Raw genomic sequence first — 22562 nt, 5'->3', positions numbered from 1 at the left:
GAGAAGTTTTGTTTGTCTGTTTTCAGTCCTTCTTGTACCTTTGTTCCATATGTAGGTTTATCTGTTTCATCTTGTTTTTGGTATATCTTGCAATTCATTTTTAATGCATAGTCAAACAATTTAGATTATTATGGTACTTATTTACATTCTATTCATTTTGTTACACCTCTTGGCTTTGCTTATGCTGTTGCTGCTCTACCGCTCTTCAAGTGTCTGGGAACTACTTTGTCTTCTTTGGTCTTCTTTTTGAGACTTCCTTATTCTCTGCCTTGTCATCTTCTAACTCTGTGAACTGAAGATGGATTTTTGATGGCATTATCTTGATGACAATTTTCTGATGTCTCTCTCCCCCACTTCATTTGTCCCTTATGTTCTGTACCCTTTTTGGTTCTGAAATATTTTTCACTGAAGACGATGAATCTGAATCAACGGAGACATTCTCCTTAAGAACTAATCAACCTCTTGACCCTGCAACCCTTGCGAGCCCAGATCTCCTGTCAGACACACAAGATGTCAGAATGTCTGCTATCTTTACTCCAGATATCTATGAAGAAAGAGCTGAAACTAATAAATCGGAAGAAAGAGAATCTGTGGCCACTGTAGAACAGTTCAAAGACAGAGTAGAAAAGGCTGGTGAAATTAACGATCGGACGAATGTTAGTAAACTGAGAGGACAACAAATTGATGATATCAAAGATAAATTTTCACTCTATGGGGCCAATACCCTTGAAGAGCCAGTCATAAAGAACATTGAGAAACAAAGTTTAAGTAGATCTTACACAGATGTTAGAGACATCACATTGTTCTCCCCCCCTACCACACAGACAGAAAAATGCCTTGGCCAGAAATCTGCTAGGACATGTGGTTCTCAAGAAGATCTTGTCCAAGATGGATTTGAACAGGTCATTGAGAAGCATGCAAACAAAAAACACCCCCCAGATATCAAGAAACCTATTCGGAAAAAACTTAGAGACAGATCGCGTTCTGGATGTAGCAGTTCTGAGGGAGAGTTGGAAAGGATGAGCTCTGAGGAGTCTTTAGATGGTGATACTATTCTTAAAGAGAGTAGCCTTTTATCCACCCAAGTTGTCGAGCCACCAGCTTCTCCTTTGGTGGTTGAGACACCTATAGGATCAATAAAGGACAGGGTAAAAGCTTTACAGAACAAAGTTGAAGAGGAAGAAGTGCAAAAAGATACTAAAGTCTTTACATACGATGGAAAATCTTCTATTACCGCAAAGAAAATGGAGGAAGCTATGCCAGAACTTCCCAGAGTTCCTAAGTCACCTAGATCTCAGACAGAAAGATTAGAGGAAACTATGTCAGTGAAGGACCTTATGAAAGCTTTCCAAACTGGGGAGGACCCGTCAAAAAGTAAATCTGGGCTTTTTGAACACCAATCCTTGCAGTCTTCTTGTATTTCCACATGGATTTCTGAATCACCAGGTTCGGAAACAGTGCATGATATAGAACAAAGACCTACACAGGAGCCAAAATCACAAATCCAAACTCAAAGGCCCACGATTTTCCATCAACACAGTAGTGTCAAGAAAGGTGATCAAACAGACATCAAGGATGAACCAGCAAACCTAATCAGCTGTAAAGAATCCCAGTTCACTTCAGACAGTGTTTATATTGAAAAGATGGTTACATTTAGTGATACTGTTCAACGAGATGATGAAAGTGTTAGCCCATTGCGAGAAGTATCAAACTTGTCAGAGAAGGAGGGAATCTCTGTGAAACATCTGATAAAAACATTCCAGACTGGGCAAGAAGATCAAAAAAGTAAAGTGGGACCTCATTCAACACTGATATTAGATTCTAATGATTCTGAAGAGAGAGAGACAACTGAACAAAGTCCTACACAGGAGCCAGAATCACAAAGCCAATCTCAGAGACCCACGGTTTTCCATTCAAAGAGTGACGCTGATGTACACGGCATCATAAAGACAGACACAGATGATCAATCACAAAGTTTAATCAAAACGGAACCACAGTTAATTTCAGACATTTCCCTGTTGAGAAAGACAGTTACGTTTGCTGACACAGTTCAGTATGATGCTGTTAGCCCACAGCAAGATGTGCAAGAGCTTTCAGAAAAGCAAAATGTGTCTGTTAAGGAGCTGATGAAAACATTCCAGTCTGTAAAAGACCCCTCAAAAACTAAAGTGGAACTTTTTGAACACAAACCTGTGGCTTCCTCTATTTCAACATTAATATCCCATTCAGGAGATTCTGCAGAGATACAGAGTACTGAACAAAGTCCTACAAAACAGATAAATACTCAAATCCAAAGTCAGAACCTCACAAATGTACATCAACAGAGTGATGCCAAGCAATATGACCAGGCAGAATTGGTTGATCAACCAGTAACCTTAATCAAAAAGGAATCACAGATAATTTCAGATATTCCTTATGGAAAGTCACTAATATTTGTAGATACACTTCAGGGTGATCAATTGTGTCTTAATAAGGGGCCAAAGATGTTACATAAAGATGCCATGTCTGTGAAGGAGCTGAGGAAAACATTTGAGTCTCAGAAAGACCCTTTGAAGAGTAAAGTTGGAGCACTAGAGTCAGAGTCAGGCATTAAGTGGAGTGAACACAGTCCCAGAAATGAGCCAAAATTGCAAACCCAAATGCAGAATATCACAACTTTCCAACCGCAGAGAGATATGAAGGATTTAGAGGCCCAAACTGGCCCTCTACAGAATCCTGAGAGTTCACAACAAATGTTAGATATTTCTTATTTTGGAGAAACAGTAAAAAATCCTTATGGAATTCAGTTAGATGACGGAAGGGTTAGCTCTTGGAGTGATGATTCAGAGTTATCAAGAAGGATAATGCAACTCGAAGAACCGGCTATTAGAAAGAGTATATCTGATGATTCACAGATTAGCCCTGATCGTAGACCTTCTGAGGACTTTAGTGCAGACATAAAAGCTGAGCTGGAGGAATGTCCAAAGTACCAGCAGTTCAAGCAAACAGCTTCAGATGTCAGACATCAACTTGAGACACCTGAAGAGGAGAGCTTTGCTCAGGATTCTGATACTTATTTTGAGGAAGACATAAGTCCCAAGTATCTTGAGAGTCACAAACATAAAGGCATTGATAAATCCTCAGAGACTAGTGTTATTACAACATATCACTCCAGCACTGGTGAGAGAGACAGTTCTGAAGGACTCATGTCAGGACTGAGCAATGAAATCCATTCGTACTCTACTAAAGAAGATGGAATGTACATTATACCATCAGAGGAAGATCAAATCCAAGTAGAGATAAAAACATCTAGTCAGGCTGATGTAATTAGAGAGAAAGAACTCATGCCAACTTCAGTAACTGAGACTTCACTCCAGGAGGTTTGCATTGACAAAAAGGTACATCAGCAATCATATGAGCAATCTGCAAAACCAAAAGAGATGGCAGGGATGCTATCCCTGCTGAACAGTGACCTGGATCAGTACCTCAAGGACAAGCCAGTGAAAAGTGAGCATGCAGAGGAGGTTGTTGTTCAGGAAAACTTTGAACAAGTTATTCACACCAAAATACATCATTCTTCTAGTGCTGATATGAAGGATGATATTAATGATGAAGAGACACAGATTGATGTGGCTAAAGTAAAAGAACTAACACCATGTTCTATATCAGAGACTCCATTTCAAGAAACTTGCATTCAGAAAAGCTTAAGCCTACAACAGTCTTCAACGGAAAAGCAATCTACATCTGAGAAAAATATGTCTGGCATGTTGTCACTTCTCAATAATGACTTAAATCAACATCTTCAGGAAAGGCCAATGGCAGTACAATCTGAACCAGAAGAAGATCTAGTCCATGAAAGTTATGAAGAAACTGTATTGTCAAGTAATGATTTACAGGACAAACTAGGTGGTGAGGAAAATGAAGTCCTGCAGACTAATGTAATTACAGAGAAAGGACTCACACCAACTCCTGTGAGCGAGACTCCATTTCAAGAAAATTGCACTGAGAGAAACTTAAAACAACAAGAATCTGCAAGTGAAAAGAATATGTCAGGCCTGATATCACTTCTTAGCAGTGACCTAGTTCAACATTTCAAAGAAAAGCCAGTGACAATACAATCCCAACCACAAGAAGAGCTAGTCCATGAGAGGTTCCAACAAGTCATATTGACACGTGATGATTCGGAGGGCAAAATAAAGGGAGAGCCAAATGAAGAGCTTCAGACAGATGTAATTGGAGACAGAGAAATACCAAGTTCAGTGTTGGAAACTCCATTCCAAGAAGTTTGCATAGAGACAAAGGCACACCACCAGCCATCTACATCTGAGAAAAATATGTCTGGCATGTTGTCACTTCTTAGCAGTGACTTATATCAACATCTTGAGGAAAAGTCTGTGGTAGTGCAATCTGAACCAGAAGAGGATGTAGTCCATGAGAGATGTGAACAAACTATAGTGAAAAGCAATGATTTACAGGTCAAAATATCAGAAGAAACAAATGAAGAGCTGCTGACTGATTTAATTAGAAAGGAAAAATTCACAGCAACTTTGGTAAGTGACACTCCATTCCAGGAGGTTTGCACAGAGAGAAAGGCACACCACCAGCAATCTACGTCTGAGAAAAATATGTCTGGCATGTTGTCACTTCTGAGTCATGACTTAGATCAACACCTGAAGGAAAAGCCAATGGCAATGCAGTCTGAACCAGGAGGAGATCTAGTCTGTGAGAGATGGGAACAAATTATAATAAAAAGTAATGATTTACAGGTCAAAATAGGGGAGGAGCCAACTGAAGACCCACAGACTGATGAAATTAGAAAGAAAGAGCTCATGCCAACTTCAGTAACTGAGACTCCATTCCAGGAGGTTTGCATTGACAAAAGGGCACATCAACAATCATATGAGCAATCCGTAAAACCAAAAGAGATGGCAGGCATGCTATCCCTGCTGAACAGTGACCTGGATCAGTACCTCAAGGACAAGCCAGTGAAAAGTGAGCATGCAGAGGAGGTTGTTGTTCAGGAAAACTTTGAACAAGTTATTCACACCAAAATACATCAGTCTTCTAGTGCTGATATGGAGGATGAGATGAATGCACAGACAGATGACCAGACACAGATTGATGTGGCTGAAGTAAAAGAACTAACACCATGTTCTATATCAGAGACTCCATTTCAAGAAACTTGCATTCAGAGAAACTTAAACCAACAACAGTTTACAACTGAGAAGAATATGTCAGGTATGGTATCACTTCTTAGCAGTGACCTAGTTCAACATCTCAACGAAAAGTCAGTGACAATACAATCCCAGCCACAGGAAGAGCTAGTCCATGAGAGGTTCCAACAAGTCATATTGACAAGTGATATTTCAATAGACATGATAAGGGGAGAACCAAGTGAAGACCTTCAGACAGATGTAAGTGGAGGCAGAGAACTAACACCAAGTTCAATGGTGGAAACTTCAATCCAAGAAATTTACATAGAGAGAAAGTCACAGCACCAGCCATCTGCATCTGAGAAAAATATGTCTGGCATGCTATCACTTCTGAGTCATGACTTAGATCAACATCTTGAGGAAAAGTCTGTGGCAATGCAATCTGAACCAGAAGAACATCTAGTCCACGAGAGATGTGAACAAATTATATTGTCCAGTAATGATTTACAGGACAAAATAGACGGTGAGGCAAATAAAAACCTGCACACTGATGTAATTAGAGAGAAAGAAATCATGCCAACTTTGGCAAGTGAGACTCCATTCCAGGAAGTTTGCCTTGAAAAAAAGGTACAATATCAACAATCATACGATCCATCTACAGAACCAAAGGAGATGTCAGGCATGCTATCCCTGCTGAACAGTGACTTGGATCAGTACCTCAAGGACAAGCCAGTGAAAAGTGAGCCTACAGAGGAGGTTGTTGTTCAGGAGAATTTTCAGCAAGTTATTCAAACCAAAATACATCAGTCTTCGAGTGCTGATATGGAGGATGAGATAGGTGCACAGATGCATGACCAGACACAGATTGATGTGGCTGAAGTAAAAGAACTAACACCATGTTCTATATCAGAGACTCCATTTCAAGAAACATGCATTGAGAGAAATTTAGAACAACCAAAGTCTACTACTGAGAAGAATATGTCAGGTATGGTATCACTTCTTAGCAGTGACCTAGTTCAGCATCTCAACGAAAAGTCAGTGACAATACAATCCCAGCCACAGGAAGAGCTAGTCCATGAGAGGTTTCAACAAGTCATATTGACACGTGATAATTTGGGGGGCAAAATAGAGGGAGAATCAAAGGAAGAGCTTCAGACAGATGTAATTGGAAACAGAGAATCAGCTTTGGAAACGTCATTCCAAGACGTTTGCATAGAGACAAATGTGCATCACCAGCGATCTACATCTGAAAAAAATATGTCTGGCATGTTGTCACTTCTTAGTCATGACTTAGATCAGCATCTTCAGGAAAAGTCTGTGGTAGTGCAATCTGAACCAGAAGAGGTTGTAGTCCATGAGAGATGTGAACAAACTACTGTGAAAAATAATGATTTACAGGTCAAAATAGCAGAAGAGGCAAATGAAGAGCTTCAGACAAATGTAATTGGAGACAGAGAATCAGCTTTGGAAACTCCATTCCAAGAAGTTTGCATAGAGACAAAGGCACACCACCAGCAATCTACATCTGAAAAAAATATGTCTGGCATGTTGTCACTTCTTAGCAGTGACTTAGATCAACATCTTGAGGAAAAGTCTGTGGTAGTGCAATCTGAACCAGAAGAGGATGTAGTCCATGAGAGATGTGAACAAACTACTGTGAAAAATAATGATTTACAGGTCAAAATAGCAGAAGAGGCAAACAAAGAGCTTCAGACAAATGTAATTGGAGACAGAGATTCAGTGTTGGAAACTCCATTCCAAGAAGTTTGCATAGAGACAAAGGCACACCACCAGCAATCTACATCTGAAAAAAATATGTCTGGCATGTTGTCACTTCTTAGCAGTGACTTAGATCAACATCTTGAGGAAAAGTCTGTGGTAGTGCAATCTGAACCAGAAGAGGATGTAGTCCATGAGAGATGTGAACAAACTACCATAAAAAGTAATGATTTACAGGTCAAAATATCAGAAGAAGAAATCGAAGAGCTGCAGACTGATGTAATGGTAGGCAGAGAAATACTAAGTTCAGTGGTAGAAACTCCATTCCAAGAAATTTGCATAGAGAGAAAGGCGCACCACCAGCCATCTACAACTGGGAAAAATATGTCTGGCATGCTATCAGTTCTTAGTCATGACTTAGATCAGCATCTTCAGGAAAAGTCAGCAGTAGTGCAATCTGAACCAGAAGAGGAACTAGTCCATGAGAGCTACAAGCAAGTTATAGCAATAAAGGATTTCAAACAAGAAACTCATGCCTTATCTCCTGAACATAAAATGATGTCACCAGGAGATACAATTTTTGACAGCCTGGATATCACTAAAAAACAACCTTTAGAAAGTGGTTGGCACACATGTTCTAAAGAAGATGAAGGCCTGAAGAGTTTTTCATCTGAGGAAATTAAAACGGAATGGATGGTGGATGCACATGACTATAAAAGTGACCATGAAGATGTTAGTGTTGCTGTCTCTGATTCTGTTCTTTTTCAAGTACCAAGTAGTTTTAACACACTACAGCGACCGGCTGATTTAGAAAATCTAAACACTGTTGTATTTGATGACCCAGCTAATGAGTCATGTCATCGAGATTCACTAGAAGCTAGCCCTCTTGTGGAGGATAAATCGTCACAGAAATCCCCTGATTCAATTGAACCAAGCCCTACCAAAGAATCTCCTTGTCCAGACTCTCTTGAGGGAAGTCCTACTCAGTCAAACAATGCAGATGTTAAGATCCCAGCAAAGACTGCTGTATATGAAGATTATGCTTCCCAGCTCAGAGCATGTTTTGCTTATGAGAAAAATATTTACTCAGATGAATGTGAGCATGTTGAGCATGATAACAATCTTGAGACAACTGAAATACACAGTGAAAATAAAGAAGACAAATATTCTGAATCCACAAAGAGAGTAGCTCATGGTGAGAGTCTTCACATGTTTGTAAGGCAAGGCTGTTTTGACACAGAAGAAAGGGCGGTTGATGGCACCAATAAACAGTTAACACCAGAAGAGGAGATGTTTAAAATGGCTGCAAAGATCAAAACATTTGAGGAGATGGAACAGGAGTCTAAACTGCGGATAGAAAAATCTTTTGATGCTATTGTACTATCAGAAACAAATGGTCATGAAAATGGTGAGGTTGATCTTAAATCTGGCCCGGTTTCACAGTCTGTCCCACAAGATGCAATAGAGAAAATAACAGAGAAATGTGTGACAGAAAGCATTCACAGACAAAAGGAGGCACTGAATATTACTTTTAATAAGAAGGAAGAAACTCAGTCAGATCCTAAAAGTACTCACTCAGTTGACAGTTCACTGTGTTTAACTGCAACTCCAGATGAACCTGAACAAGAATGTGAGTACTCTGTGCCACACAAAGATAAAGACACTATTGGAGGTGCAGTCACTGACATTCCTTTTTCTGGCTCAGATGAACATCATTTAAATGATGACAAAGAAGTTGGATCACCATTTACAATCGGTTCAGCTTCAGTCAGCCAACCTCAGACTACGGTGTGTACTAAAGAAGGAGAATTTGTTGTAGAGTGTGAGGGTCTTTGCATTTCAGAGGACAGAAAAACACCAGATAAAACACCAGGTGATGAAAAAACCCCTGATCCATTTCAGTTTCAAGAGGGAAAGCTATTTGAAATGACCAGAGGTGGAGCTATTGACATGACAAGAAGCCACGATGAAGAAAGGGAAGCATATGCATTTTTTCATATTGGGAAACATCCAGTTGATGAAGTTGTCCCAGAAGAGACTGAACACTCTCAATCAAAGTCTTTAACTTTACAGATGAATGATTATGTCTCAGATGTAACCCATCAAGAAACCCCAAATTCATATTTGACTCAGGGTACCAGTGACAAAGCATCTAGTCCCAATTCTGAAACTGTCATCGTAGCTACAAGTGGAAAATCACAACTTGAGAAGCCACTTACTAAAGTTCAATGTGCCAGCTCTAGCTCTGCTTTAGACAATAAAAGCCTTGAAAGTCTCGGTCTAAGCTATCTAGACTCTACCATAGCCGATCTTCAATCAGACATATCCACAGTCGCTCATTCATTCTACTCAGACCAGAGCCATGATTTCTCAGATGATGATGATGATGATGATGACGTTGAGGAGGAAGAAGACCAGTGCTCAGTCATAGAGATGGCCTTTTCATCTGGTCAGCCTAGCATGCCAGCATATAATCAGGACTCACCCACACCTTTGACAAAACCAGCCACGGCAGTTAAGGGAGATGGTCATTATAAAAAAGCCAAGAAAGACACACAGATATCTCAAGTTCATGGAGAAGAAAAAAGTTCCACCTTGGCCCGTAGGACTAGATCTGAGGCTAGTGACATAAATAAATCCTCTGTAAAAGACAGCAGGAGTTATTCTGATGGTAGTCAGCCCACTAATACAACTGACCTTTCCCCTTCCAAACTTACTGTAATGACACAAGAAAAAGCTTTACCTCATATGATCTCGACATGCTCTTCTCCAAGGAAAGACAGCCAACTGTCCATGACTATAGAAACATCTGTTAGGCCTTCTTTGGATACCGATGATATAAGTAGCGCTAGTCACAAGAGCCCAGATTCTGTTATCTTCACATATGACATTCCTGCTTCGCATAGTTCAGGTTCTGATGGCAGTAGAGTAGAGCCAACAGAGCATTTGTCTTGTGAGACAGTGGATGTATTTGAATCCAGGCCTGCCTGGAATGAAACAGTGGAAACTCAGATGCAGAGAGTCATCGATGACCAAACTTCAGAATGTACGGCAGGTATGGCCAGACTCAAAGTGGGTTTTTACATTCTTATCTCTTCCTCTCAGCTGCAAGAGCCTTTTCCCTCCTCCTAAGAACAATATCAACATTACTCATTTTGCATTGCTTTCATATGTTGTGACTTGTCTGGTCCCACCTTGCACAGCTTAGTGTATTTTGTATGTGAGTATGTGTGCCCCTATGTGTATATTTTTGTGTTGTGCATGTAAGTTACTTTCCCATCTGTGTTTGTGAATATGCAGTCTCAAGATTGAATGGCCATGTTGGCTAAAGAAATAGTCTAAGTAGTTTCAATGAAGACTTATTGATTATAGATGAATGAATGATTATTATATGAGAGTATTGTCTGTACTAATAATCCAGCTTTACTATTATCAAAATAAGGAAAAGCAGATCTATAACATTACTTACACTAATGACTGAAAAGCATGATGTGCTGACCGTGACTAGTCATTTGTAAGAAAACATTAATTCGTATCAAATTTCAGCCTTTATGTTATCATCTATGTCATTATTACAGATCTACATTTATTTTACAGCCTATAGCATAGAATCCTCGTGAAATATTATTTTACACGTACACATTCACATAACATATACTTGCAATATGTAAAATAAAATTTTACTCGGTATATTTTCACTTCAGGAGTTGTTAACATTTAATGTTTGGCTATGTTGGCATTTTTTTTAGTCGATTGGCAGGAAGATGCTGACAGGAAAGAGGAGACATTAGCTATCATTTCAGATCTTCTTGGCTTCAGCTGGACTGGTAAGCTGTCAAATTATGCAATTAATTTTAAGTTTTATATTTTAAATTTTAAATACGCAATGTACTTTAGGAAAAGGCTGTATTTTAGGTAGAGGCTGTATTTACTGCATTTTTCAAATGTTATTTTAACTTTAACTCAACTATTCATCATCAGGAACAGATGATATTATACATAATTCAACCCTTTTGTTATTTGATTTGTTCTCCACCTCTCAAGAACTTGCAAGAGAACTGGAATTCAGTGAAGATGATATTCAGCTAGTGAGAACAGAGAATCCTAATTCCCTGCAAGAGCAGAGCCATGCTTTACTGCAGCGCTGGGTTGAACGTGAGGGAAAACACGCCACAGGTCCATAACATTTTGTCCTGCCAGATATGCCTTTATGAAATTATTTGTGCATTTGGTAGACCCATATTCAAATCGCTGATTGAATACAAATGTTTTATTTTCAGTTTTTACGTAATAGAAATGAATGTCTTCTAGTCATCTATTAATAAATTATTGATTCTTCCACAGAGGACTGTCTGATTAAGAGGCTGACTAAGATCAACCGCATGGACATTGTTCATCTTATTGAAACCCAGATGAACAAGTCAGTTCAAGAGCAAACATCTAGAACTTATGCAGAGATAGAGAAGACACTGGATCACAGTGAAGGTAGTTGTACTTCTTAGCACACTGAACACCCTACCTTACACCAAGCTCCCTGTGTGTTTACGTTCATTCATATATATACATATATATGTTGTTTTTAGTGTCAGTAGCCTTATCTTCAGTCCAAGAGGATGCAGATAGCCCCAGAGTCGTGAGAAAAGTGGAGTCAGATCGCAGACCACCCCCAGCTGTTTCAGAAGAGGACCTCTCAGTCGCTTCCCTACTGGATATTCCTTCGTGGGCAGAGCCTGTTGGACAGATCCATTCGGAGAGCATGCATGGTGACCTATTGGAGGAGCTTGAAATCCCGCAGTAAGTTATTCATTTGAAAATATTTCTGACTCTGCAAAATGCACTGGCAGTGCAACACAATGTCAGATCAAACTACTCCTTTTCTCAAGCCTAATGTTTCCCACCAAGTTGTCCTCAGGAAACAGAACAGTGTCCTATCCTGCTTCAGGCTGTTCTTTGTGTCATATAGTGGGTGCAGTTCTTTGGGTGTGTTTCCCTTTTAGCTTGTCAGATTAGGACTCTGAGATGCACATTTATCATCAAAGTCAGATTTTGTGACCTATCTTTCTTTTTGTTCTGCAGTGAGTTGAATCCTAACTTGTGGACCTCTGAGAATGTAATTACACGTGAATCAAGTCAAGACAACTTAGATGAGCAAGTAAGTATGCAGCCTACTTCAAAAGAAGCTGCATTTGGGAGCCAAGCAACTCAGGTTTATGACCCCAAAGTGAAAGACCAGGAAGCTCATTTCATCAGCTCTTTCCAAGGTGGAGCTCAAGTCAAAGATGGTCAAAGCCTAGAGCACTGTGGTTATGAAGACAAGCAAGGTCAATCCTGTGAAATTCACTCATCTCACTCATCTTTTTCTGTCAGAGACTTTACTCTGAGGCTGTCAGAGTCAGACAAAATTGAAACTGATATCAGTAAGCTTTGTAATGAATTACATTGTGCACCCTTGTTTTGCAGTAGAGATCCAGCCAGTTCTAGTGAGATCACAGCCCAGTTCAAGAGAGTACTCTATAGTCATGACAAGACCACACAGGTTTCAGGTGTGGACATGGACACCAAACCCTTCAAGTTAAGCAAAGAAGAAATAACAAAGTGCAATGTATATAGTGAAGTCATTCTGGAAAACTTGCCCTTCATTGATGACAATGCTGATATGCAGGCAACTGAACTCAATATTGCAACAGCTAAGTCCAGCAACGTGAATCCATTTAAAAATGGCATACAGACAATGATGCCATGCAGTCAGACAACCTGTCGCCCTCATTGTATGGCTTGTGACTCAACTGAGATGATCTGTAATTGTTATTCTACTACTCCAAACAGTAACAATGTTGTAGCAGCAGCAAACAGGTCCTGCATTACTGAGCCAGAGAATTTGTCTTTCCACTATTTCCAGCCTGTCACTTATCTCACACTACAAACACCTGAGTGTGGTATCACATTACCTTCCACTTTTATAGACTGCAGCCGATTGACCCCTGATTCTTTAGCATCTGAAGAGCAGTGTGGCTCCCTTTCTCCCGCTAATGAAAGTGGTCACTTCCTTCCAGATGCATGGATGTTAAATGAATCTGTACCTAGATTGTCATCCCCCGAATCTGTCATGTCAGTTAGTGATTATAGAGCAATGTCACCTGACTCTCCTCAGGGTGGGGAAAGAGTATTACCTCCAGACTTTTCAAGTATATTTGATGAGACCTATGCACTCTCTGTTATGTCTGAGAGATGTAGTTCTCCAGAAGTTACAAACAACTTCACTGAAAATGAATATAACACCTGTGAGTCATGTAGTTACGACCACAAACTGCTTTTTGGGTCAAAGGCTTTTGTTCCTGTAATTTCACACTCTAGACCAGTATCGAATGACTATCTAATCTCTAAATATAGTCCAAGACATGAGGGTGAACATTTAAAGAAAGAATCCAGAACATTCTCACCTGTGATAGTAGAAAATGAATATGATCTTTCAGTTCACAAAGGAATATCTTCACCTGACTTGTGTGCAGCTATTCATGACTATTTATCTACAGATAGGGATTGCCGACCATCTTCCCCACAATCGCAAACTTCTCAGTGCAGTTTTTCATTTCTTGAACTATTGCTGTCACAGCCAATTCGCACACAGCTAATGAATCAACACTGTCATTATTATTTACAGTATTCAGGAGAAAATCCATCCTCACCATCCCTGATGCCAACTTCTTACCAAAAATTCAGTGTAAAGGAAGCAGGTCAAAGTAGCCCTTTGATGGAGGACTATGTAGATTGTGATTGCCCTCCGTCTATCCCCCAGCAATCTGCCACATCAGTTTATCTTCCACCACATTTTTCTGCTTCACAGCACCAACATAATGCATGTGATGTCAAGCAATATACTATAAAGAATTGCTCATCTCATCTTAATCAATGGCGAGATGATAAAACCACAGATGCATCAGATTCATTGATATGTCACATGAAAGGACGAGAAATACCAATTATGGATTCATCTACTTTTACATGTGTAGAAGTCAAAATCATTGACACTGAAGACTTGGGCTGTTCAGCTAAAGAAGAAGAGTCATTTCAATTTAAGCCACTAGTTTCTGGAGTCCAAAAATTAAGAGAGGAAAGGAGTCAATCTTACCTTGATTACTGGTTTTCAAAGCTGGAAGCAGAATCTTTAGAAAATAATTCATTACCAGGGAAGTCAGTTGAAGATTTAACAACAAAGCCAAAATTGGCTCCAGAATACAATGAAATGAAAGAGACTATAAATTTGACTTCGGTGAAAGAATTATCACCTACCAAAGACCAACACCAAAAACTTGAAACTTGTGACAACTTGCAAAAAATATCTTTAGCCCAACCACTTGTGTTTGACTTAGTGGAGAGACCAAAATACATTTTGGACTTTCCAACGATAACTCAATTCTCTAACACAAAAAAACCCTTAAATGAAACTGTAAACAAAGACTGTCAGTATGCATTATTCACAACTGAGAAGGAAGCACTAAGGCCATGTTTGAAAATTTCACATACATCGCTAGGAAAACAGAGGGATTATGTATTTCCTGAAGATACAAAAAGTTTGGGGACCGTATGCACTCTAACTGAAAAGGAGTTAACCCTTATCAGTGACTTGAGAACAGTACCTACACAAGTTTTTGAGGATAACAAAAAAAATTCAAAAGATTTCTATTCTTCAGATATTGAACTTACACGCTCAGCTTTTAATGTAAAATCATGCCTAAGATTGCGGCCAAAATCTCCTGAATCATTGGAGTCTGATGATGAATTTAGTCCTCTCTCTCCTGACTCACCTGTTACTCAGTTCAGATGTCCCCATAATGAGTACAATGAAGAATTGCTAAGGCCTGCTTCAAGACCTTTGACCTATGCACAGGTTGTGCGAGGCTTTACACATGACAACGAATGTGACACTTTATTTGACTTCCAAATTAGTGACTTGAGAACTATGCCTTCTGCGTCTTCGCCATCAGAAGCATCTGATACAGAACATACCCTTTGTTTTCTAGACGAGTGGGTGGTGGAATTAAAGCCCCAGTCTCCTGAATCACTAGAGTCTGAAGGTGAATTTAGGCCGCTCTCTCCAGACTCACCTGTTCCTCAGTTCAGATGTCCCCATAATGAATGTAATGCGGAATTGTTAGGGCAAAGGTCGGTTACACCAGAATCAGCATTTTCAGACTGGGAAGATTCTGATTTGCGTCTGGAAATTATGTTTGATGAGATCAGACCAGTGTCCTCTCAGTCACATTCATCTGATTTTAGTCTGGATCTGTTGTCAGATAATAGAGCATTGTCTCCAGAGTTTGTGTCTCCTGGTTTGGACTTTTCACTCTTGAACAGTTGGCTGGCAGACTTTAGATCATCCTCCCCAGAATCTTTGGTGTCAGTTCATCAATGTCCTCATTCTTCTTCCCTGATGTTAAGTCCAACAATCAGTCAACATTGTAACTACTACTTGCAATATTCTGAAAATAGGCCCACGTCACCTCTTTCAACAATGTCCGATAATGATGATTTAGAATCTTGTCTTGCACAAATGTTTGAAGACAACAGACCAGATTCACCAGATTCCTACTCTTCAAATGTTGAAGTTAAACACTCAGCTCTTACTGTAAAATCATCGCCTTTGCTGCCTGCTTCAAGAACTTTGACCTATGCACAGGTTGTGCGAGGCTTTACACATGACAACGAATGTGACACTTTATTTGACTTCCAAAGTAGTGACTTGAGAACTATGCCTTCTGCATCTTCGCCATCAGAAGCATCTGATACAGAACATACCCTTTATCTTCTAGACGAGTGGGTGGCGGAATTAAGGCCACAGTCTCCTGAATCGCTGGAGTCTGAAGGTGAATTTAGGCCGCTCTCTCCGGACTCACCTGTTCCTCAGTTCAGATGTCCCCATAATGAATGTAATGCGGAATTGTTAGGGCAACGGTCGGTTACACCAGAATCAGCATTTTCAGACTGGGAAGATTCTGATTTGCGTCTGGAAATTATGTTTGATGAGATCAGACCAGTGTCCTCTCAGTCACATTCATCTGATTTTAGTCTGGATCTGTTGTCAGATAATAGAGCATTGTCTCCAGAGTTTGTGTCTCCTGGTTTGGACTTTTCACTCTTGAACAGTTGGCTGGCAGACTTTAGATCATCCTCCCCAGAATCTTTGGTGTCAGTTCATCAATGTCCTCATTCTTCTTCCCTGATGTTAAGTCCAACAATCAGTCAACATTGTAACTACTACTTGCAATATTCTGAAAATAGGCCCACGTCACCTCTTTCAACAATGTCCGATAATGATGATTTAGAATCTTGTCTTGCACAAATGTTTGAAGACAACAGACCAGATTCACCAGATTCCTACTCTTCAAATGTTGAAGTTAAACACTCAGCTCTTACTGTAAAATCATCGCCTTTGCTGCCTGCTTCAAGAACTTTGACCTATGCACAGGTTGTGCGAGGCTTTACACATGACAACGAATGTGACACTTTATTTGACTTCCAAAGTAGTGACTTGAGAACTATGCCTTCTGCATCTTCGCTATCAGAAGCATCTGATACAGAACATACCCTTTATCTTCTAGACGAGTGGGTGGCGGAATTAAGGCCACAGTCTCCTGAATCGCTGGAGTCTGAAGGTGAATTTAGGCCGCTCTCTCCGGACTCACCTGTTCCTCAGTTCAGATGTCCCCATAATGAATGTAATGCGGAATTGTTAGGGCAAAGGTCGGTTACACCAGAATCAGCATTTTCAGACTGGGAAGATTCTGATTTGCGTCTGGAAATTATGTTTGATGAGATCAGACCAGTGTCCTCTCAGTCACATTCATCTGATTTTAGTTTGGATCTGTTGTCAGATAATAGAGCGTTGTCTCCAGAGTTTGTGTCTCCTGGTTTGGACTTTTCACTCTTGAACAGTTGGCTGGCAGACTTTAGAGCATCCTCCCCAGAATCTGTGGTGTCAGTTCATCAATGTCCTCATTCTTCTTCCATGTTGTTAAGTCCAACAATCAGTCAACATTGTAACTACTACTTGCAATATTCTGAAAAAAGGCCCACGTCACCTCTTTCAACAATGTCCGATAATGATGATTTAGAATCTTGTCTTGCACAAATGTTTGAAGACAACAGACCAGATTCACCAGATTCCTATTCTTTAAATGTTGAAGTTAAACACTCAGCTCTTACTGTAAAATCATCGCCTTTGCTGCCTGCTTCAAGAACTTTGACCTATGCACAGGTTGTGCGAGGCTTTACACATGACAACGAATGTGACACTTTATTTGACTTCCAAAGTAGTGACTTGAGAACTATGCCTTCTGCATCTTCGCCATCAGAAGCATCTGATACAGAACATACCCTTTATCTTCTAGACGAGTGGGTGGCGGAATTAAGGCCACAGTCTCCTGAATCGCTGGAGTCTGAAGGTGAATTTAGGCCGCTCTCTCCGGACTCACCTGTTCCTCAGTTCAGATGTCCCCATAATGAATGTAATGCGGAATTGTTAGGGCAAGGGTCGGTTACACCAGAATCAGCATTTTCAGACTGGGAAGATTCTGATTTGCGTCTGGAAATTATGTTTGATGAGATCAGACCAGTGTCCTCTCAGTCACATTCATCTGATTTTAGTCTGGATCTGTTGTCAGATAATAGAGCATTGTCTCCAGAGTTTGTGTCTCCTGGTTTGGACTTTTCACTCTTGAACAGTTGGCTGGCAGACTTTAGAGCATCCTCCCCAGAATCTGTGGTGTCAGTTCATCAATGTCCTCATTCTTCTTCCCTGATGTTAAGTCCAACAATCAGTCAACATTGTAACTACTACTTGCAATATTCTGAAAATAGGCCCACGTCACCTCTTTCAACAATGTCCGATAATGATGATTTAGAATCTTGTCTTGCACAAATGTTTGAAGACAACAGACCAGATTCACCAGATCCCTATTCTTTAAATGTTGAAGTTAAACACTCAGCTCTTACTGTAAAATCATCGCCTTTGCTGCCTGCTTCAAGAACTTTGACCTATGCACAGGTTGTGCGAGGCTTTACACATGACAACGAATGTGACACTTTATTTGACTTCCAAAGTAGTGACTTGAGAACTATGCCTTCTGCATCTTCGCCATCAGAAGCATCTGATACAGAATATACCCTTTATCTTCTAGATGAGTGGGTGGCGGAATTAAGGCCACAGTCTCCTGAATCGCTGGAGTCTGAAGGTGAATTTAGGCCGCTCTCTCCGGACTCACCTGTTCCTCAGTTCAGATGTCCCCATAATGAATGTAATGCGGAATTGTTAGGGCAAAGGTCGGTTACACCAGAATCAGCATTTTCAGACTGGGAAGATTCTGATTTGCGTCTGGAAATTATGTTTGATGAGATCAGACCAGTGTCCTCTCAGTCACATTCATCTGATTTTAGTCTGGATCTGTTGTCAGATAATAGAGCATTGTCTCCAGAGTTTGTGTCTCCTGGTTTGGACTTTTCACTCTTGAACAGTTGGCTGGCAGACTTTAGAGCATCCTCCCCAGAATCTGTGGTGTCAGTTCATCAATGTCCTCATTCTTCTTCCCTGATGTTAAGTCCAACAATCAGTCAACATTGTAACTACTACTTGCAATATTCTGAAAATAGGCCCACGTCACCTCTTTCAACAATGTCCGATAATGATGATTTAGAATCTTGTCTTGCACAAATGTTTGAAGACAACAGACCAGATTCACCAGATTCCTATTCTTTAAATGTTGAAGTTAAACACTCAGCTCTTACTGTAAAATCATCGCCTTTGCTGCCTGCTTCAAGAACTTTGACCTATGCACAGGTTGTGCGAGGCTTTACACATGACAACGAATGTGACACTTTATTTGACTTCCAAAGTAGTGACTTGAGAACTATGCCTTCTGCATCTTCGCCATCAGAAGCATCTGATACAGAACATACCCTTTATCTTCTAGACGAGTGGGTGGCGGAATTAAGGCCACAGTCTCCTGAATCGCTGGAGTCTGAAGGTGAATTTAGGCCGCTCTCTCCGGACTCACCTGTTCCTCAGTTCAGATGTCCCCATAATGAATGTAATGCGGAATTGTTAGGGCAAAGGTCGGTTACACCAGAATCAGCATTTTCAGACTGGGAAGATTCTGATTTGCGTCTGGAAATTATGTTTGATGAGATCAGACCAGTGTCCTCTCAGTCACATTCATCTGATTTTAGTCTGGATCTGTTGTCAGATAATAGAGCATTGTCTCCAGAGTTTGTGTCTCCTGGTTTGGACTTTTCACTCTTGAACAGTTGGCTGGCAGACTTTAGAGCATCCTCCCCAGAATCTGTGGTGTCAGTTCATCAATGTCCTCATTCTTCTTCCCTGATGTTAAGTCCAACAATCAGTCAACATTGTAACTACTACTTGCAATATTCTGAAAATAGGCCCACGTCACCTCTTTCAACAATGTCCGATAATGATGATTTAGAATCTTGTCTTGCACAAATGTTTGAAGACAACAGACCAGATTCACCAGATCCCTATTCTTTAAATGTTGAAGTTAAACACTCAGCTCTTACTGTAAAATCATCGCCTTTGCTGCCTGCTTCAAGAACTTTGACCTATGCACAGGTTGTGCGAGGCTTTACACATGACAACGAATGTGACACTTTATTTGACTTCCAAAGTAGTGACTTGAGAACTATGCCTTCTGCATCTTCGCCATCAGAAGCATCTGATACAGAATATACCCTTTATCTTCTAGACGAGTGGGTGGCGGAATTAAGGCCACAGTCTCCTGAATCGCTGGAGTCTGAAGGTGAATTTAGGCCGCTCTCTCCGGATTCACCTGTTCCTCAGTTCAGATGTCCCCATAATGAATGTAATGCGGAATTGTTAGGGCAAAGGTCGGTTACACCAGAATCAGCATTTTCAGACTGGGAAGATTCTGATTTGCGTCTGGAAATTATGTTTGATGAGATCAGACCAGTGTCCTCTCAGTCACATTCATCTGATTTTAGTCTGGATCTGTTGTCAGATAATAGAGCATTGTCTCCAGAGTTTGTGTCTCCTGGTTTGGACTTTTCACTCTTGAACAGTTGGCTGGCAGACTTTAGAGCATCCTCCCCAGAATCTGTGGTGTCAGTTCATCAATGTCCTCATTCTTCTTCCCTGATGTTAAGTCCAACAATCAGTCAACATTGTAACTACTACTTGCAATATTCTGAAAATAGGCCCACGTCACCTCTTTCAACAATGTCCGATAATGATGATTTAGAATCTTGTCTTGCACAAATGTTTGAAGACAACAGACCAGATTCACCAGATTCCTATTCTTTAAATGTTGAAGTTAAACACTCAGCTCTTACTGTAAAATCATCGCCTTTGCTGCCTGCTTCAAGAACTTTGACCTATGCACAGGTTGTGCGAGGCTTTACACATGACAACGAATGTGACACTTTATTTGACTTCCAAAGTAGTGACTTGAGAACTATGCCTTCTGCATCTTCGCCATCAGAAGCATCTGATACAGAACATACCCTTTATCTTCTAGACGAGTGGGTGGCGGAATTAAGGCCACAGTCTCCTGAATCGCTGGAGTCTGAAGGTGAATTTAGGCCGCTCTCTCCGGACTCACCTGTTCCTCAGTTCAGATGTCCCCATAATGAATGTAATGCGGAATTGTTAGGGCAAAGGTCGGTTACACCAGAATCAGCATTTTCAGACTGGGAAGATTCTCATTTGTGTCTGGAAATTATGTTTGATGAGATCAGACCAGTGTCCTCTCAGTCACATTCATCTGATTTTAGTCTGGATCTGTTGTCAGATAATAGAGCGTTGTCTCCAGAGTTTGTGTCTCCTGGTTTGGACTTTTCACTCTTGAACAGTTGGCTGGCAGACTTTAGAGCATCCTCCCCAGAATCTGTGGTGTCAGTTCATCAATGTCCTCATTCTTCTTCCCTGATGTTAAGTCCAACAATCAGTCAACATTGTAACTACTACTTGCAATATTCTGAAAATAGGCCCACGTCACCTCTTTCAACAATGTCCGATAATGATGATTTAGAATCTTGTCTTGCACAAATGTTTGAAGACAACAGACCAGATTCACCAGATTCCTATTCTTTAAATGTTGAAGTTAAACACTCAGCTCTTACTGTAAAATCATCGCCTTTGCTGCCTGCTTCAAGAACTTTGACCTATGCACAGGTTGTGCGAGGCTTTACACATGACAACGAATGTGACACTTTATTTGACTTCCAAAGTAGTGACTTGAGAACTATGCCTTCTGCATCTTCGCCATCAGAAGCATCTGATACAGAACATACCCTTTATCTTCTAGACGAGTGGGTGGCGGAATTAAGGCCACAGTCTCCTGAATCGCTGGAGTCTGAAGGTGAATTTAGGCCGCTCTCTCCGGACTCACCTGTTCCTCAGTTCAGATGTCCCCATAATGAATGTAATGCGGAATTGTTAGGGCAAAGGTCGGTTACACCAGAATCAGCATTTTCAGACTGGGAAGATTCTGATTTGCGTCTGGAAATTATGTTTGATGAGATCAGACCAGTGTCCTCTCAGTCACATTCATCTGATTTTAGTCTGGATCTGTTGTCAGATAATAGAGCATTGTCTCCAGAGTTTGTGTCTCCTGGTTTGGACTTTTCACTCTTGAACAGTTGGCTGGCAGACTTTAGAGCATCCTCCCCAGAATCTGTGGTGTCAGTTCATCAATGTCCTCATTCTTCTTCCCTGATGTTAAGTCCAACAATCAGTCAACATTGTAACTACTACTTGCAATATTCTGAAAAAAGGCCCACGTCACCTCTTTCAACAATGTCCGATAATGATGATTTAGAATCTTGTCTTGCACAAATGTTTGAAGACAACAGACCAGATTCACCAGATTCCTACTCTTCAAATGTTGAAGTTAAACACTCAGCTCTTACTGTAAAATCATCGCCTTTGCTGCCTGCTTCAAGAACTTTGACCTATGCACAGGTTGTGCGAGGCTTTACACATGACAACGAATGTGACACTTTATTTGACTTCCAAAGTAGTGACTTGAGAACTATGCCTTCTGCATCTTCGCCATCAGAAGCATCTGATACAGAACATACCCTTTATCTTCTAGACGAGTGGGTGGCGGAATTAAGGCCACAGTCTCCTGAATCGCTGGAGTCTGAAGGTGAATTTAGGCCGCTCTCTCCGGACTCACCTGTTCCTCAGTTCAGATGTCCCCATAATGAATGTAATGCGGAATTGTTAGGGCAACGGTCGGTTACACCAGAATCAGCATTTTCAGACTGGGAAGATTCTCATTTGTGTCTGGAAATTATGTTTGATGACATCAGACCAGTGTCCTCTCAGTCACATTCATCTGATTTTAGTCTGGATCTGTTGTCAGATAATAGAGCGTTGTCTCCAGAGTTTGTGTCTCCTGGTTTGGACTTTTCACTCTTGAACAGTTGGCTGGCAGACTTTAGAGCATCCTCCCCAGAATCTGTGGTGTCAGTTCATCAATGTCCTCATTCTTCTTCCCTGATGTTAAGTCCAACAATCAGTCAACATTGTAACTACTACTTGCAATATTCTGAAAAAAGGCCCACGTCACCTCTTTCAACAATGTCCGATAATGATGATTTAGAATCTTGTCTTGCACAAATGTTTGAAGACAACAGATCAGATTCACCAGATTCCTATTCTTTAAATGTTGAAGTTAA

The 22562-nt window shown here is 40.6% G+C and overlaps 1 protein-coding gene across 3 annotated transcripts in view; it reads left to right on the top strand.

Annotated features, from left to right (window-relative positions):
* Window positions 1-22562, top strand: part of ank2a (ankyrin 2a, neuronal) — a 79589-nt gene that overhangs the window by 41426 nt on the left and 15601 nt on the right. For 2 of the 3 annotated variants that reach the window (XM_076884945.1, XM_076884946.1), the window contains 6 exons: window positions 412-9906; window positions 10601-10678; window positions 10896-11027; window positions 11196-11336; window positions 11435-11645; window positions 11928-12003. In XM_076884945.1, coding sequence (XP_076741060.1) covers window positions 412-9906; window positions 10601-10678; window positions 10896-11027; window positions 11196-11336; window positions 11435-11645; window positions 11928-12003 — 10133 coding nt within the window. The remainder of the gene's footprint in view (window positions 1-411; window positions 9907-10600; window positions 10679-10895; window positions 11028-11195; window positions 11337-11434; window positions 11646-11927; window positions 12004-22562) is intronic. The other variant, XM_076884947.1, reaches the window with a different exon arrangement.

The sequence above is a fragment of the Maylandia zebra genome, linkage group LG6, assembly GCF_041146795.1.
Source record: "Maylandia zebra isolate NMK-2024a linkage group LG6, Mzebra_GT3a, whole genome shotgun sequence".
Taxonomy (NCBI): Eukaryota; Metazoa; Chordata; class Actinopteri; order Cichliformes; family Cichlidae; genus Maylandia; species Maylandia zebra.
This window is presented reverse-complemented; position numbering and strand designations above follow the sequence as displayed.